We start from the raw sequence: 16,892 nt of genomic DNA on the forward strand, positions 1-16,892 counted from the left end.
ACAAAAACAGGAAGACTTCACAGCCACAGAAAGGTTTGAGGAATTCCAGCAGCCAAGTAGTTACACATCTACGTAGCTGGAGTAGGTCACATGCCTCCTCTAGCCAGCTCCACCATTTGATAAGAACATGGCTGAACTTCAAAGGCACATAAATCTCTGCACTGGTCCTTGCTGGATCCTGGCTCTAGATACACACCCAACTTACACTGTTGACCTCTGGCTCGCATTCTGGGATTTAGTGTGAGCCAGATGTGGAACCATCAGAATTCCAGATAAATGGATGCTGGATTATTGGAATTCTAGTTGCAAAATTTTCTTCTACTACCTATTTAGAAATGTTGCCCTTTTGTCAGATATGTTGCTTAAAAGTAATTCCTCATTATCCTCAACAAAGGCACTAAATGCTGGATTAACTCAGCAGGTCAGGCAGCATCCCTGGAGAACATGGATAGGCGACGTTTCAGGTCGGGACCCTTCTTCAGACTGATGGACTTCAATTTGAAGAACGGTCCCGATGCAAAACATGGCCTATCCATATTCTCCAGAGATACTGCCTGACCCGCTGAGTTACTCCAGCATTTTCTGTTTTCACTTGGGAAAACCAGCATCTGCAGTTTCCTCATTATCCTCCTTCTCCAGCAGGCAAACTATTCTTCCTTGGACATGCAGGATGTGATTTGTTCCTCCCTCTGATCTTCCTTGCCTCTGACACCCGACTCCATCCCACACCCAGTCCACTACCTCTTCTGCACACAAACATCGTTTGATTTAAATATTGTCATTAACTCTATATTTGCACCGTTTATGAGCGAGTGGCGATGAGGGAATTAAATACTCATTGCAGTCTCTGGGCTGCAAGTCCTTGCAATAATGTGTAGGAAAGAACTGCAGATGGTAGTTTAAATCGAAGGTAGACACAAAATGCTACAATAACTAACTCAGTGGGACTGAATCTGAAGATTCAGGTCTGAAGAAGGGTCTCGACCCGAAACGTCACCCATTTTTTCTCTCCAGAGATGCTGCCTGTCCTGATGAGTATCTCCAGCATTTTGTGTCAGTCCTTGCAATAATATTTTTTGCTATAATATTGTTTCTAATTTTTTGTTAAACATTTTAATAAACCTATATATCCTCATCACACTTACCAGCTACTGTATTCATAGTCAAAGCCAATCGTCACCTCATTGTCCTTTGGGATGTTTGTGATGGCATATATACAAAGGTGAATCATTCCATCAGCAATCATGTGCCGTACCTGGGGGATATAGTACGTAAGCTTTTATCTTTTCAGATTCTTAAATAGGTTAAACGCATTTTAAGTATTTTACACGTCCGTTCAGATGTTTCAGCCACACTATGTGCTAACACACTGCAATTTTTGGTTTCAGTGATCAAACGTATGCGGCTGCACCATAACTGACTACATTACCTATGCATATTCTTGTTAACAACAGCACGTAAAAGCAAAGGAACATACAAAGTACTTGATTAAATTATATTTAAACTAGGCCAGTTTCCATGCTTGAAACTAAACTAAAGGGCAGATGAGCCCAAATGAGAAATGTCACTTCTGAAGAGACTATTTATTCCAAAATTCTTATTCCACTGAAGAAATTAATGTCTATGACTCAACATAAAAGGTTTACAAGCTGGTATGAATGTTTCCCTAATACATTAGTTGACAGCTAAAGAGGAATAAAAGTAATTCAAAACTTACAGCTTCTTAAATATCAAGAGAGATCTCACGCAACTAAACTTATTTCTCATTGGGAAAGAGTCAGAAAGGCACTCAGTCTTCTTTTTACTAAGGATAAAATTTAATGTTAGCACGGGTTGGTTTGTACACTAATGAGAGATACTTCTTCCGAGAGGAAGTGGATTTTTGGCTTTTAACCTACACGATCTTTAATATATTTCGTACTAAAAACAATGTGGATCTCCTAGGTTTAAGTTCACAGAACAGCGGGCATGAAATATAGCATAGGTTTCAGATAAGAATGTAAGAATCAAATAAGGTGAAAGCCATGTCACTGCTCAATCTACCTTTGTTTTTCAAGAAGATTTTGATTAATCCTGTTTATTTGTTACTGAATCCCACATTAGTAGATTGCATTAGTGTCTAAAAGTCTATCGAACACTTGCATATACTCAACAACTAAACATAACAGGTTACACAAAAAAGCTGGAGAAACTCAGCGGGTGCAGCAGCATCTATGGAGAGAAGGAAATAGGCAACGTTTCGGGCCGAAACCCTTCTTCAGACTAAACATAACAACTCTCCGGGGTAGAGAATGCCAAGCCTCACAACACACCGAGTAAAGAAAGTCCTAATTTCAGATCTCTCAATTCAAACTTTGAATCCAGTAACTAGGTTATGACATCTCGCTGCAGGAAACAGTTTCTGAGCATCTAGCACACTGCTGGAAGGGGGGGGGGGGGGGGGGGGGGGGGGGGGGGGGGGGGGGGGGGGGGGGGGGGGGGGGGGGGGGGGGGTTCAGGCAGCATCTGTGGAGGAAAATGGACCAAGTCCAAATTACAGGCCACATCCCGAAACGTTGACTGTCCATTTTCCTCAATCTGCTGATTGAGTTCCTCCAGTAATTTGTTTTTTGCTCCAAGCTCCAGCACCTGCAGTCTCTCTTGTCTCTCAGCATCCATCCTGCCAACTTTTCTCAAATCCCACTGTGTCGGAACTCGGTCACCTCACGTTCTTCTAAATTATACCTTGCATAGGTCGAACTTATTCAACAACTCAACTAGCTCATGTCAAGACACAATCCAGTGATTCCAACAATTAACACTTCCAAGCCAAACATTATTATATAAACATGAAGACCAAAACTGCACACAAAACCTTTGTTGTCAGCAAACTTCTTTATAACTACAGCGAGTCTTTCTATACATTTGTTCCTGGAATTAAGGCAAACAAACCAATTTAACATCCTAATTTCTTGATATTCCTATACGTTTACTTGTATTTCGTGAACCAATGGACTAAGAGCCTTCTACACATACACGTTTACCGCCCACCAGCTATAACTAAAATATTGAAACTAATATTTGAAGCAAATTGAAGCTCATATTTCCTTGAATTATGCTCCATCTTCTTCCCCACATACGTAACTTCAGTACATCCAGGAGTCCAAATGAGGAGTTGAAATCAGACTTCTTTACATGATGAATTTTAGTGTGGAGACTCCAGAAAACTGCAGAGAAGCATTGATATGAACCCAACACGTGGTGCCTTGCCAAGAATCAACTCTTGGAAGACAGGGTAATTGTTTGGCCTGCCGCATGGCAAAAAAACAATCATAGGTGCTGCATTCCATTTCCTGTGAACACTTAAGATTGGAGCAAGTCAGTCGGCCAGCCAGCTGGCTGTCTGGCAAGGTAGGGGAGGAAACTTGTCCTAAGGCAGGCCAAATTTTAAACCTCGAGTCCGTGACGTTTAAAAGACTAATTGAATTAAATCTCTTGAAAGGCATAGTTTTACTTATTTACATTACATTTCTGAGGCTGCAGTTGGAAAACAGAACTGGTTGTGCCAAACTGCCCAAAATAATTAAACTCTTCAGGAAGACTAAAATCAAGACAAAGTTTATACACATACTTATGGATCTCTGAGCAATTAAATTGGTGTTGCTTAAGGACTGCTTAAGCAAAGAAATAAAATGAAACAGGTGGAAGAGGATTTTTTTTTTAGCTGCAAGGCATTGCCATATTGATGGTGGATGAGGGGTACTGATTGTGGATGATCAGTCATGATCACATTGAATGGCGGTGCTGGCTCGAAGGGCCGAATGGCCTACTCCTGCGCCTATTGTCTCATATTTTCTCATTTTTGAACTAGAGAATACAATACTTAGTTCAGAATGGAAATGCACTCCACAACACAAAAAAAAAAAATTTAAGTGTGCCAATTTTATGTAACTATCAAAGTTGTCTATTTATAGTACTTAGCCTCTATAATTGATCATGTGAACATGCAAACACTATAAAACACTGCAAATAAGGAGCTGTTACTAATAACCTTGCGCATGGATTTTCAACAGTGGAAATCAGTGGACTGATCCTGTAGAGTTCATTTACAATTGTGATCTTCGACAAAGACCTTAGGCTGCAAACTGGCAGCATTTTATATGCATTCTAAGAACAGAGACCCAATTAATTTCTGTCTACTAACACTTTTCTCCGCCTTGCGGAACTTGTCCTCACCCTCAACAACTTATCTTTTGACTCCTCTCACTTTCTTCAAGCTAAAGTGCAGCAATGGGCACTCTCATGGGGCCCAGATGACTGCCTTTTTGTTGGTTATGTCGAAATGTCCTTGTCCAAACGTATACTGGCACCATCCCCCAACTCTCAACACCCATGCAGAAGTAATTGATTTAATTAACTTTACAACTTACTTCCATCCTGCCGGCAATATCACGTGGACTATCTCTTGACACCTCTCTCCCCTTTCTTGATCTCTCTGTCTCCATCAGAAGAGACAGACTAATGAATTACATCTACTACCGACTCCCACAATTACCTGAACTACACCTCCTCCCACTCTGCCTCTTACAAAGATACTATTCCCTACTCTCAATTTTCCCATCACTTCAGCTCTCAAGATGAGGCTTTCATTCTAGGACATCCAAAGTCGTCTTTCTTTAGTAAACATGGCTTCCCCTTGCTTTGTAGATGAATCTCTCACCTGTGTTTTATCTGTGTCCCATAGTTCTGCTCTTGTTCCCCGTCCTCCTAGACGGAACAAGGATAGATTTCCCCTGATATATACCTTTTACCTCACCAGCCTCTGCATCCAACACATCATCCTCTAACATTTCTGTCACCTCCAATGTGATCCCACCACCAGCCATATCTTCCTGTCACACCCCTCCCTACCTTCCACAGAGACCGCTCCCTCTACAACTCCTTGGTTCACTCACCCCTTCCCACCCAAACCACCATCTCCTCAGCTACATTCCACTGCAACTTCAGGAGATGTAACACTTGTCCCTGTACCTCCTCCCTCATCTCCATCCAGGGACCATAGCAATCCTTACAGATGAGACAGACATTCACAAGCACCTCCTTTAACCTCATTTATTGCATATGTAGTTCCTGTTGTGGCCTCCTGTACATTAGTGAGACCAAGCGCAGACTTAGTGACAGTTTCACTGAACGCATGCCTACGGCCCGCCAAGGTCTACGGGATCTCCCGGTTGCTAACAATGTTAACTGCTCCTCCAATTCTCATACGGACCTTTCTTTCCTGGGCCTCCTCCATTGCCAGAGTGAGGCCACAGGCAAACTGGAGGACATGCACCTCATATTCTGCTTGGGTAGCTTACACCCCAACAGTATGAACATTGAAATCTCCCATTTTAGGTAACAACAAAAAACACCATTCTTCCCACCCCCCTAACCCCACCTGGACACACACCCATTTCCCCCCTCCCCTTCCACTCCTATTCATATTTTGCAACTCTTCAAACCTTTCGTCTCACACTTTCTGTCTTTTCATCTCTGGTCTTTGCCCAACCATTTGTCTATCATAACACCCCCTTACCTGTATCCACATTACTTGCCAGGCTTTGTCCTGCCCCTACTTTCTTGCAGCTTTCTTACAATCAGTCTGAATAAGGACCCGACCTGAAAACATCACCTATCCGTGTTCTCCAGAGATGCCACCTGACCTGCTGAGTTACTCCAACACTTTGTGTCTAATTTTTGGAAAACCAGCATCTGCAGTTCCTTGTTTCTTGTCAATTCATCCTGTTCCCTTATCAAAACGTTGCTGCTACCTGTCTCTGAACTTGATAAATAAGACGGTAGACAAAAATGCTGGAGAAACTCAGCGGGTGAGGCAGCATCTATGGAGCGAAGGAAATAGGCAATGTTTCGGGCCAAAACCCTAAGACTCGAGGTAGTCCTCCTGCTTGCTCATTGTAAACAGAACCTACATTCATTAACTGTTAAAATTATTACTTGCGAATAATTTTAATTTTGCCACAGAATGGTTGTGTTGTGCATAATTTAATTATGTAAACTCATCATAAATAGTCTGAAGAAGGGTTTCGGCCCGAAACGTTGCCTATTTCCTTCGCTCCATAGATGCTGCTGCACCCGCTGAGTTTCTCCAGCTTTTTTGTGTACCATCATAAATACTAATTGACTGAATCACTGTTTGGGTCAAACCCCGACATTAATACAAGATTTATGTGAAGTAGCAGCAATAGATCTCATGCATTGTAAATTTAATACAATGCGTGAATAGAAGTGCGATCCATATATTATGGATAATGGCCAAGGATAATTTTTAACTACACAAAAATGATTTTTTGCCAATCATACAAGTATAAAGTTAAAGTAAATAAATGTACACATAAATAGAAAAGACTAACCTCTGCATTGGGGGCACACGACCTTCTAATGAACCGAGCATCATTCCCGAACGTCCGGGCATCAACACACATCTCCACCTCATTGAATTTTGAGTAGAAGAGCACAAAGGGATAGGGTCTGTAAACCAAAGTGACAAATGCAATCCCCTTAATTCTCTCAATAAGAGCTCTACTTATCTAAGAGACTGTTTTTTATATGCAAGACCACATAATGAATATCGATAGTATATTCAATCAGAGGGGAAGGGAATAGTTAAAACATCCAAATCCGATCCAGCATCCAATATCACATATGGCCTGGTTATTGATCCGAACAAGTGGCACAGTGGTGGTTGTCTTACAGCGCCAGAGACCCGGGTTCGATCCCGACTATGGGTGCAGTCTGTACAGAGTTTGTTCGTTCTCTCCATGGGTTTTCCTCGGGTGCTCAGGTTTCCTCCCACAGTCTAAAGACGTACAGGTTTGTCCCCAGTGTAGGATAGTGCTAGTGTACAGGGATCGCTGGTCGGCACAGACATGGTGGGCCGAAGGGCCTGTTCTCTCAAATCTCTATCATGCTTTAACAGTGCCCTTCACATGTATCTATACTGTAAATGGATCGATTGTAATCATGTATTGTCTTTCTGCTGACTGGATAGGTGCAACAAAAGCTTTTCACTGTATCGAGGTACATGTGACAATAAATTAAACTGAAACTGATACTAAACCAAACTATGTAAGATGTAGTGTTTAAGAAAGAACTGCAGATGCTGGAAAAATCTAAGGTAAAAATGTTGGAGATACTCAGCGGGTGAGGCAGCATCATTGGAAAGAAGGAATAGGCGATATTTCGGGTCGAGACTCTTCTTCAGACTGATGTCGGGGGGGGGAGGGGCGGGAAGGAGAAATGAAGAGGCAGAGAAAGTAGGCTTATGGGAGAGCTGGAAAGGGGAGGGGAAGGAGGGAGAAAGCAAGGACTATCTGAAATTGGAGACTACAAACCTACCGACTCCCATGGCTATCTGGACTACACTTCTTCCCACCCTGCTTCCTGTAAGGGCTCTATCCCCTACTCCCAATTCCTCCGTCCACGCTGCATCTGCACCCAGAATGAGGTGTTCCAGACCAGGGCATCAGAGATGTCCTCATTCCAAAGAGAACGGGGGTTCCCCTCTTCTATTATAGATGAGGCTCTCACCAGGGTCTCCTCTATATCCCGCAGCTCCGCTCTTACTCCCCATCCCCCTACTCATAACAAGGACAGAGTCCCCCTTGTCCTCACCTTCCACCCCACAACATATTATCCTCCGCCATTTTTGCCACCTCCAACGGGATTCCACCACTGGCCACATCTTCCCATCTTCTCCCCTTTCTGCTTTCCGCAGAGACCATTCCTTCCGTAACTCCCTGGTCAATTCGTCCCTTCCCACCCAAACCACCCCCTACCCTGGCACTTTCCCTTGTAACCACAGCAAATGCTACACTTGTCACTTTACCTCCCTCCTCGACTCCATCTAAGGACCCAAGCAGTCTTTCCAGGTGAGGCAGAGGTTCACCTGCACCTCCTCCAACCTCATCTACTGCATCCGCTGTACCAGGTGTCAACTTCTCTACATCGGCGAGACCAGGCGCAGGCTTGGCAATCGCTTCGCCCAATATCTCCGCTCAGTTCGCAATAACCAACCTAATTTCCCGGTGGCTCAACACTTCAACTCCTCCTCCCATTCCGATCCGACCTTTCTGTCCTGGACTTTCGCCATTGCCAGAGTGAGGCCCAGTGCAAATTGGAGGAACAGCGCCTAATATTTTGCTTGGGTAGTTTATACCCCAGCGGCATGAACATTGACTTCTCCAATTTCAGGTAGACCTTGCTTTCTCCCTCCTTCCCCTCCCCAGCTCTCCCACAAGCCTACTGTCTCCGCCTCTTCCTTTCTTTCCACCCCTCCCCGCCCACATCAGTCTTGAGAAGGGTCTCGACTTGAAACGTCGCTTATTCCTTCTCTCCATAGATGCTGCCTCACCCGCTGAGTTTCTCCAGCATTTTTGTCTACCGAAGATGTAGAATCAATTTTATTCTTTGTTTGATGGAAATTTGAAACTGAGAAACTAACTTGACATAGAGCAGATAGTAAATCATATCAGCCAATGCGCGAACCCAACAATGTAATCATTTGACTGGCAAATTGAGGGGATATAGCTATTTAGATCTTGGAAATACACTTAGTAGTTAGCATAAATTAATGTAGCCTTCTTCCAAACTGACTAAGTCAGGAAGGTCAAGCCTCCACAGTTACCATTATGTTAGCAGCGTGTTACTCACACTCAACACTCTCCTACCTTTTAAAGAAATGGCCATTGACTTCAAACTGTTGCCGCAGCATCACCTTCCCGCGGTATTCAATAATGAGTATGTCTGGTGTTAGGTCTCTGGCTGCTCGCAAAATTTTGCGATGCCGCTGAACTCTTGTGACTTTACCAAGTTGTAGCTGTCAACAGGAGGAACATAACATTGAAGCCACATCATTATTATTTTCCGGTTTATACTGGGAGGTCTGATGGCTTAATAGCACAAAACGCATGTGAACGAAAATAAATTAAAGTAAATTACATTTAGTTTTTAAAAAGTGCATACAAGGCAGTAATACATGTTAAAATTGAAAACATACTCTCAGAATTATATACTAGTTGCAGTTGCTTGATGAACTTTGTCAGTTCTCTGTTCTTACCTGCATCTGAGAGCCAAGAACTGTGTTGTTACAGGCTAGTTCCGTTTTATTAATAGTGTCCAACACAACGTTTTTACCCACAGAGTCTTTCATGGTTAACCGATGCAGTTCTAGGAGGTTCTGTACATCTGCACTGTATTGATTTGCAAAAGATTCTTCAAATTGATCTGTCCAGAGTCGAATCCTGTTCTCCCAACCTTCTGCAGTATTTTCATCCAATGCATGAGCTTCTGACAGTGAGTTCTAATTTAAAAAGAAAATTGATTAAACTCAATCACCTGCTTTAAAACTCTTCCAATATCTTATAGCTGCTTTTGGAATATGTCCTTTTAATCTGCAGAATTGTGGCAGTTTCTCAGTAAAATCATGCTTTACATTTTCCCCACCAAAAGTTATTTTCATTATACGATGGAGCACAAGGTATTATTTGAGGACTTCCATTATTGAAAGGCTGACAAGCTTCAACTAAATCTTCTTGCTCATTGAAAGAGTTGGAACAAATCAAAATAGTTCAGAGCATCCCTGTCCCACTTAGGAAACCTGAACGGAAACCTCTGGAGAATTTGTGCCCCACCCAAGGTTTCCGTGCGGTTCCTGGAGGTTCCCGGAGGGTTTTGTCAGTCTCCCTACCTGCTTCCACTACCTGCAACCTCCGGCAACCACCTGCAACATCTGGGAACTGCACGGAAACCTTGGGTGGGGCGCAAAGTCTCCAGAGGTTTCCATTCAGGTTTCCTAAGTGGGACAGGGGCATTATTATAGAAAGATCACTTGACTCTTTTAGATAGGCACAGAATGCTGGCGTAGCTCAGCGGGTCAGACAGCATTTCTGGAGAAAGGGAATAGGTGATATTTCGGGTCGAGACCCTTCTTCAGACAGGTCCTACTCAGCAACCCACTGAGTTACTCCAGCATTTTATCTTCAACCAGCATCTGCAGTTCCTACCTACACACTTGGCTCTTTTATCTTTGCCGGATCATCATTAACTAAAGCAACTGCCCAAATCCCTCTCAGTGGACTTGCATGTTCCTCTTCTTTAAATGTTTAGAAGTTAGAAGATTGAGAGGGGATCTTATAGAAACTTACAAAATTCTTAAGGGGTTGGACAGGCTAGATGCAGGAAGATTGTTCCCGATGTTAGGGAAGTCCAGGACAAGGGGTCACAGCTTAAGGATAAGGGGGAAATCCTTTAAAACCGAGATGAGAAGAACTTTTTCACACAGAGAGTGGTGAATCTCTGGAACTCTCTGCCACAGAGGCTAGTTGAGGCCAGTTCATTGGCTATATTTAAGAGGGAGTTAGATGTGGCCCTTGTGGCTAAGGGGATCAGGGGGTATGGAGAGAAGGCAGGTACGGGATACTGAGTTGGATGATCAGCCATGATCATACTGAATGGCGGTGCAGGCTCGAAGGGCCGAATGGCCTACTCCTACACCTAATTTCTATGTTTCTATGTTTATTCATTGAAATAAAATGTAAAATTCTGGGCTTCAAATCATTCTTTGTAATTAAGCTATCCATTCTTTAAAGGCCAAATTAATTTCCTTAGCCTTTCTTCTCCTTAATGTATTGCTGCAACAACAAGCATAGATGCCTACTACATCTGAGATGGGAGTATAGCATTTATATAAAGGATTGCCATTGAGAATTACAGTGCCCTCCATAATGTTTGGGACAAATACCCATCGTTTATATATTTGCCTCTGTACTCCACAATTGAGATTTGTAATAAATAAATGACGTGTCTTTGTCCCAAACATTATGGAGGGCACTGTGGCTGTGGCAGTATTCAGTGGCATAATAACTTTATATTCCAAACCAGTGTTTAAAATCCACTGTAAAATAGGTATCTGAGTGGGATGTATAAAATGGCATGCTAAATATGTGAACAGTAGTGGACCAGCAATCCTGCTGAAACAAGAACTAAATCTGGGAATTAGCTAAAATTGCTCACTAACATTAACATTATAAACCTCTCGTGCCATACCTTCATCCTCATAGATCTTCTGGACCCTTCTCGAAAGGCCTATGAACAACAAAATCATAGTGTAGTTATTGTGGAAATGTGGATTTATTAATCAATCATCCTTCATTAATTATCTATCTAATCTACTCACACACAGGAATTTTGGAAATGCTGAAAAACCTTTTAACAATACAAACTGTGGCTTCATTGCGTTTTCTTGTAGATGTTGGTGAGGCCACTTTTGGAGTAAAAATATTTACGAGGATGTTGCCAAGACTCGAGGGCCTGAGGTTTCAGGAAAGGTTGAGCAGGCTAGGACTTTACTCCTTGGAGCGCAAGAGACTGAGGGGTGATCTTCTAGATGTGTGTAAAATCATGAGGGGAATAGATAGAATGAATGCAGAGACTCTTTTGCACATGGTACGGGATTCAAGAAATGAAATGAAATGAAATGAAATGATTCAATTTATTGTCATTGTCAGTGTACAGTACAGAGACAACGAAATGCATTTTTAGCATCTCCCTTGAAAGGGAGACACAGGGCGTCGCGGTGTGCCCGCGCCTGCCGCCGTAATTACATTCCATTACAGGCAAAGGTGGGTGAAGTGTCTTGCCCAAGGACACAACGACAGTATGCACTCCAAGCGGGATTTGAACCGGCTACCTTCCGGTCGCCAGCCGAACTCTTAGCCCATTGTGCTATCTGTCGCCTTACCAGAGGACGTAGGATTAAGGTGAGAAGGGCAAGATTTAATAGGAACCGGAATTGGGAAACTGTTTCACGCAGAGGGTGGCGGGTATAAGGTACGAGCTGCTAGAGGAGGTGGTTGGATAGCAACATGGACAGGAAAGGTTAAGAGCCAAATGCGTTCAAATGTGACTCGTTTAGATGGGGCATCTTTGTTGACATGGACAAGTTGGGACGAGTCTCCGTGCTGCATGACTACAATTATGCCTCAATTCCTATCTTATCTAAGCGTTTATGTCCCATAGGCAATCTCAATCTTTCACAATAATTATTTACTTTCAATTGAAATAAAAGCAAAAAATATTGGAAACATTCAGATCAGGCAGTATCTGTGTAAAGTTTAATTAATATTCTGCTAAACTATTGTTTATGTTAGCAATTGTAGCACCTATCAGGGCACCATTAAAACATTCAGGTGGAATTTAATAGAGTCTATGTATTGCTTAATGTATTGCTGCAACAACAAGCATAGATGCCTACTACATCTGAGATGGGAGTATAACATTTATATAAAGGATTGCCATTGAGAATTACAGTGCCCTCCATAATGTTTGGGACAAATACCCATTGTTTATATATTTGCCTCTGTACTCCACAATTGAGATTTGTAATAAATAAATGATGGGTCTTTGTCCCAAACATTATGGTGGGCACTGTAGCTGTGGCAGTATTCAGTAGCATAATAACTTTATATTCCAAACCAATGTTTACAATCCACTGTAAAATAGGTATCTGAGTGGGATGTATAAAATGGCATGCTAAATATGTGAACAGTAGTGGACCTGTAATCCTGCTGAAGCAAGAACTGGTTAAGTGCTACATGGCATGAAAAACTCATCCATGCGAACAAAGATGCTTACCTGACCGTTCCATTGTCTGTGCTTAGCCCATATCCCTTTCCTTCTTGTGTACCTGCTGAAATGCCTCTACGACTTCCTCTGGCAGCTTGTTCCTCATACCCACACCCACTTTGTGAAAAAAATTAGTTCCTCACGTTCCTTTTAAAATTTTCCCCTCTCACCATAACTTCATGGGCTCTCGTTTTAGTCTTCCCTACACTGGGAATGGGACTCTGGCCATTCAATTTATCGATACCCCTCATATCCTGTCTATCCTAGTAATCCAAGCCTTCTAGTCCCAGTAACATCCTTGTGAATCTTTCCTACAACCTTTCCAATTCAATGACGTCCTCCCAACAGTGACCAGTACTGCACAAGATATTCTACGTTTGTTTTCACCTATGACATATTCAGTTGTAACATGACGTCCCAACTTTTATACATAATGCCCTGACCAATGAAGACAAACATGTCAAATGCCATCTTCACCACCATTTGGCTTTGTTGCCCCTTGCAGAGGTCTACATACTTATATGTACTAGAACAAGCTCCCCAGAGCACTGCATTTATTGTGCAAATCCTACTCTGGTTTATCTTACTAAAATGCAACAGTTTGCACTTGCTGGAGTTAAATTCCATCTGCTATTCCTTGGCCCAATTTCACAGTTGCTCCAGATCAGGGGTTGGCAACCTACGGCCTCCGGACCAAATGTTTCCCGTAACTGGAAATCATCCGGCCCGCAGGCGTTGGTTTTTTTTTGGCAGCCATCGTGGTCGTACACTTTTTTCCCCGCACCTATGATCTAAAAGTGAAGTTGCATTTGCAGCGGCTGCGGTGCCTGCTGTTTAGCGCGCCCCGGAACCATTCCGGCCAGCAGGAGTATTTTCCTCCCGCACCTACTTTGGTGGGCGCGGTTCCACTATTTTTTTTGTATCAGCAAAAGGCAGACCTTGAACAAGCGCAGACTGTGAGTGCGTCAAAACTACATTTAGCCTGAACATCGGACCGTCGTCAGTGAGCCATGTTGATTCCACTGTAGTGGATGCTTATGTTAAATTGTATTAATAGGATGTACAAAATTAAATCGGTGTTTTTGCACTTAGTGTGGCTGTCTGGTGCCTATTTATCAGTGTCTTGGAGGCCAAAGGTTAGATTGTTAGCCAAGAAAGATAGACTTGGCTATCCCGCAGTACAGTAACATCAAGAAAGATGTTGCTGTACTGAGGGATAGCCAAGTCTATCCGTAATTGCTGGTAGATGATTTACATTCTCTGGCTGGGTGGCTAGGTCCAGTTTGCTGATGGCGACATTCTACCAGGACTCAGGTCCGGTTCCCGGGGCGGGAAGACGGAGCAGCTTTCCGCCGGGGCAGCACGGACAGTGGCCGTCCACTGGAGTGGAGTTGGCCGAGCAATGCCACTCTCGTAGCGACTGCTCCACGGAACCTGGCACACCTTCAACCCTGCAACTGTGTGAGATGGGAAGCGGCTGTGAAAGGACTGTGCCGCTGGGGGGGGGGTGAAGAGTTCCTCCAGTGGAGGATGTGGTTGGCGGGTAGCTACTGGGCAGAATACAGACTGCTCCGTCCCAGGCGCTCTCTCTCTCTCCCCCCCGTTATGTGATCTCCCTGAGCCAGGAAGTCCCCGTCCCTCAGACCTGAACCTCACAGCGCATTGTATTAATAAATATATAAATGCCAAGATTTATTAAATAAACTTTATTTGATGCGGCCCTCCAACCGCTCACAGACATGGGATCCGGCCCCTATGTACAACAAGGTTGCTGACCCCTGCTCTAGATCTTATTGTAAATTTTTCTCTGTCCAATATACCAGTTTCGGTGTCATCTGCATGCTGAGAAAGCATGCCGTCTATAGTCTCATCCAAATGATTAACATAATGACAAACAAGAGTGGATCCAGCAACAATCCCTGCGGCATACCACTGGTCACAGCAACTAATCTGAAAAACAACTATTCACTGCCACCAAATATAGGCACAAAATGATGGAGTAACTCAGTGGGACAGGCAGTGAGAAGGAATGGTTGATGTTTGGGGTCGAGACGCTTTACTCAGACTGACGGGGGGGGGGGGGGGGGGGAATAAGGAAATGTGATGGTGCGAAAACAGGTCAAAGGAAATGGAGATCGAGGAAAATGTAGAATGGATCATTGTTAGCTGGGAGAAGGTAACATCACAGCAAACAGATAAAAAGTTGGAGACAGTCAGAGAACTGGGAAGGGGGAGGGCTAAAGAGAGAGGGAAAGCAAGGATTACTTGAAGTTAGAGAAGTCAATGTTCATACTGCTATATTCAATTCCACCCTCTGATTACAACCTAGCCAATTTTGTATTCGATTGACTAGCTTATCCCAAATCCCATGAGATACAACTTTCCAAACCAGTTACAAGGCCTTGCTAAAGTCCTTGCTAAAGTCCGCATAGCCCTCAATCTTCTTCGTCACTTCTTCAAAAAACGTATTCAAACTCTTGAGACACAATAACTTAACAAAATGCAACATCTTGAACTTGTCTGAGTTGAATTCCATTTTACAGACAAATAGACAATAGGTGCAGGAGTAGGCCATTCGGCCCTTCGAGCCAGCACTGCCATTCACTGATATATATCTTAGTTTTATTTCTACTATGCTTCTGAAACTTATGTATTCTACACATATATGATTGTTCCATCAACTGTTTCAATAACTGCATATTATAGAGCAAGTCTTCCAAAAGCACTATCTCCTTCTCTCTAGTAAATATAAAAACAACTCATGATGGCAAGCCTTGCATTGGTTATTTATTTGACTACTTGCTGACAATACAGGCTCTGCTCATTTGATTAAATTAGATGTTTGATATTTTCTTCATAAATCACCACTTTTCAGATATTCTGGGTGCAATCCCGGAAAAAAATAATAGGTACTGACAAAAGTGCACGTGCTTTTTTGAAATACCCACCTTTATTTTTTTGGCTTTGGGGGCATTTTTTGATTTTTCTGTACTTCTCTTCCTCTTCTTTGCCTTGGTTCTCTTCACACGGTTGACTGTGAGTGTGATGCTAGTCGGTGTGTGTTGCGTTGCTGTGTATGACACAGTTGATGGTGACACCTCCTCATCCCCACTCTCAGTTGCACTGCTATCTCCAACTATAAGGTAAAGGAATCACATGATATTTTTTTAAAAAGTAGTTAATTTCCTTAGATTGGCCTGCAGAATTACCTTAAACTTGGTGTGCTACAGTGCTGGAGACAGAAGGTCAATACAATTTACCAGCACTCAATCATGCAATAGAGCCACAAGTTGCATCAATTAGTTGCATCATCTAATTGCAAGAGTACCTGCCACTTAGATTTTAACACCAAACATACATTATATTACTTACTTTCCCTCTGATAACAAAGATTACTTTTCCTAAAATAGGTTAAACGTGTAGTTCATGGATTTAGAACCCAAAATAACTAAATGCAAGGAAATAAATTGCCAGCATGTCCAATGCGCAGCATTTGTTCACAAACAAAATTACTTCGCCTGACTTCCCTGACTGACATTAGTCCCTTACGTTAATAGCCGATTATGTTTCTTCATTGTAACTATTTAATCCAATGTTCTGCTTTTTCGAAATTCATCCCCTCATGAGCAAGGGCTGAAAAAAACAAATTTGCTCCTCGCTCTATTTTAAACTTCACTTCTTTTTCTTTGGAGCTAAGGAATACAATAGGATTACATATATTTCAATAGACAATAGGTGCAGGAGTAGGCCATTCAGCCTTCAAGCCACCACTGCCATTCAATGTGATCATGACTGATCATCCACAATCAGTACCCCGTTCCTGCCTTCTCTCCATATACCTTAACTCTGCTATCCCTAAGAGCTCTATCTAACTCTCTCTTGAAAGCATCCAGAGAACCAGCCTCCACTGCCCTGAGACAGAGAATTCCACACACTCACAACTATGTGTGAAAACGTTTTTTCTCATCTCCATTTGAAATGGCTTACCACTTATTCTTAAACTATTGCCCCTGGTTCTGGACTCCCCTAACATTGGGAACATGCCACTCCAATCTATCAACATATGAAAGTCCCGCCATCCCGGTAAAATAAGCATATTCAAACCCTTAATAATCTTATGTTTCAATAAGATTGCCTCTCATCCTTCTAAATTCCAGAGTATCAAGCCCAGCCACTCCAATCTATCAACATATGAAGCTTTGTGTCTACAAATTGCTAATGTTACTTTT

General features: G+C 42.7%; 1 protein-coding gene across 12 annotated transcripts in view; it reads right to left on the reverse strand.

Moving 5' to 3' along the window:
* The window catches only part of setd5 (SET domain containing 5), a 144,702-nt gene that overhangs the window by 46,230 nt on the left and 81,580 nt on the right, over positions 1–16,892 (reverse strand). For all 12 annotated transcript variants that reach the window (XM_055648108.1, XM_055648111.1, XM_055648101.1 and 9 more), the window contains 6 exons: positions 15,612–15,799; positions 11,086–11,124; positions 9,098–9,340; positions 8,709–8,857; positions 6,393–6,510; positions 1,146–1,255 (listed from right to left, as the gene is read on the reverse strand). In XM_055648108.1, coding sequence (XP_055504083.1) covers positions 1,146–1,255; positions 6,393–6,510; positions 8,709–8,857; positions 9,098–9,340; positions 11,086–11,124; positions 15,612–15,799 — 847 coding nt within the window. The remainder of the gene's footprint in view (positions 1–1,145; positions 1,256–6,392; positions 6,511–8,708; positions 8,858–9,097; positions 9,341–11,085; positions 11,125–15,611; positions 15,800–16,892) is intronic.

This window comes from Leucoraja erinacea, chromosome 16 (genome assembly GCF_028641065.1).
Source record: "Leucoraja erinacea ecotype New England chromosome 16, Leri_hhj_1, whole genome shotgun sequence".
In the NCBI taxonomy this organism is placed as follows: Eukaryota; Metazoa; Chordata; class Chondrichthyes; order Rajiformes; family Rajidae; genus Leucoraja; species Leucoraja erinaceus.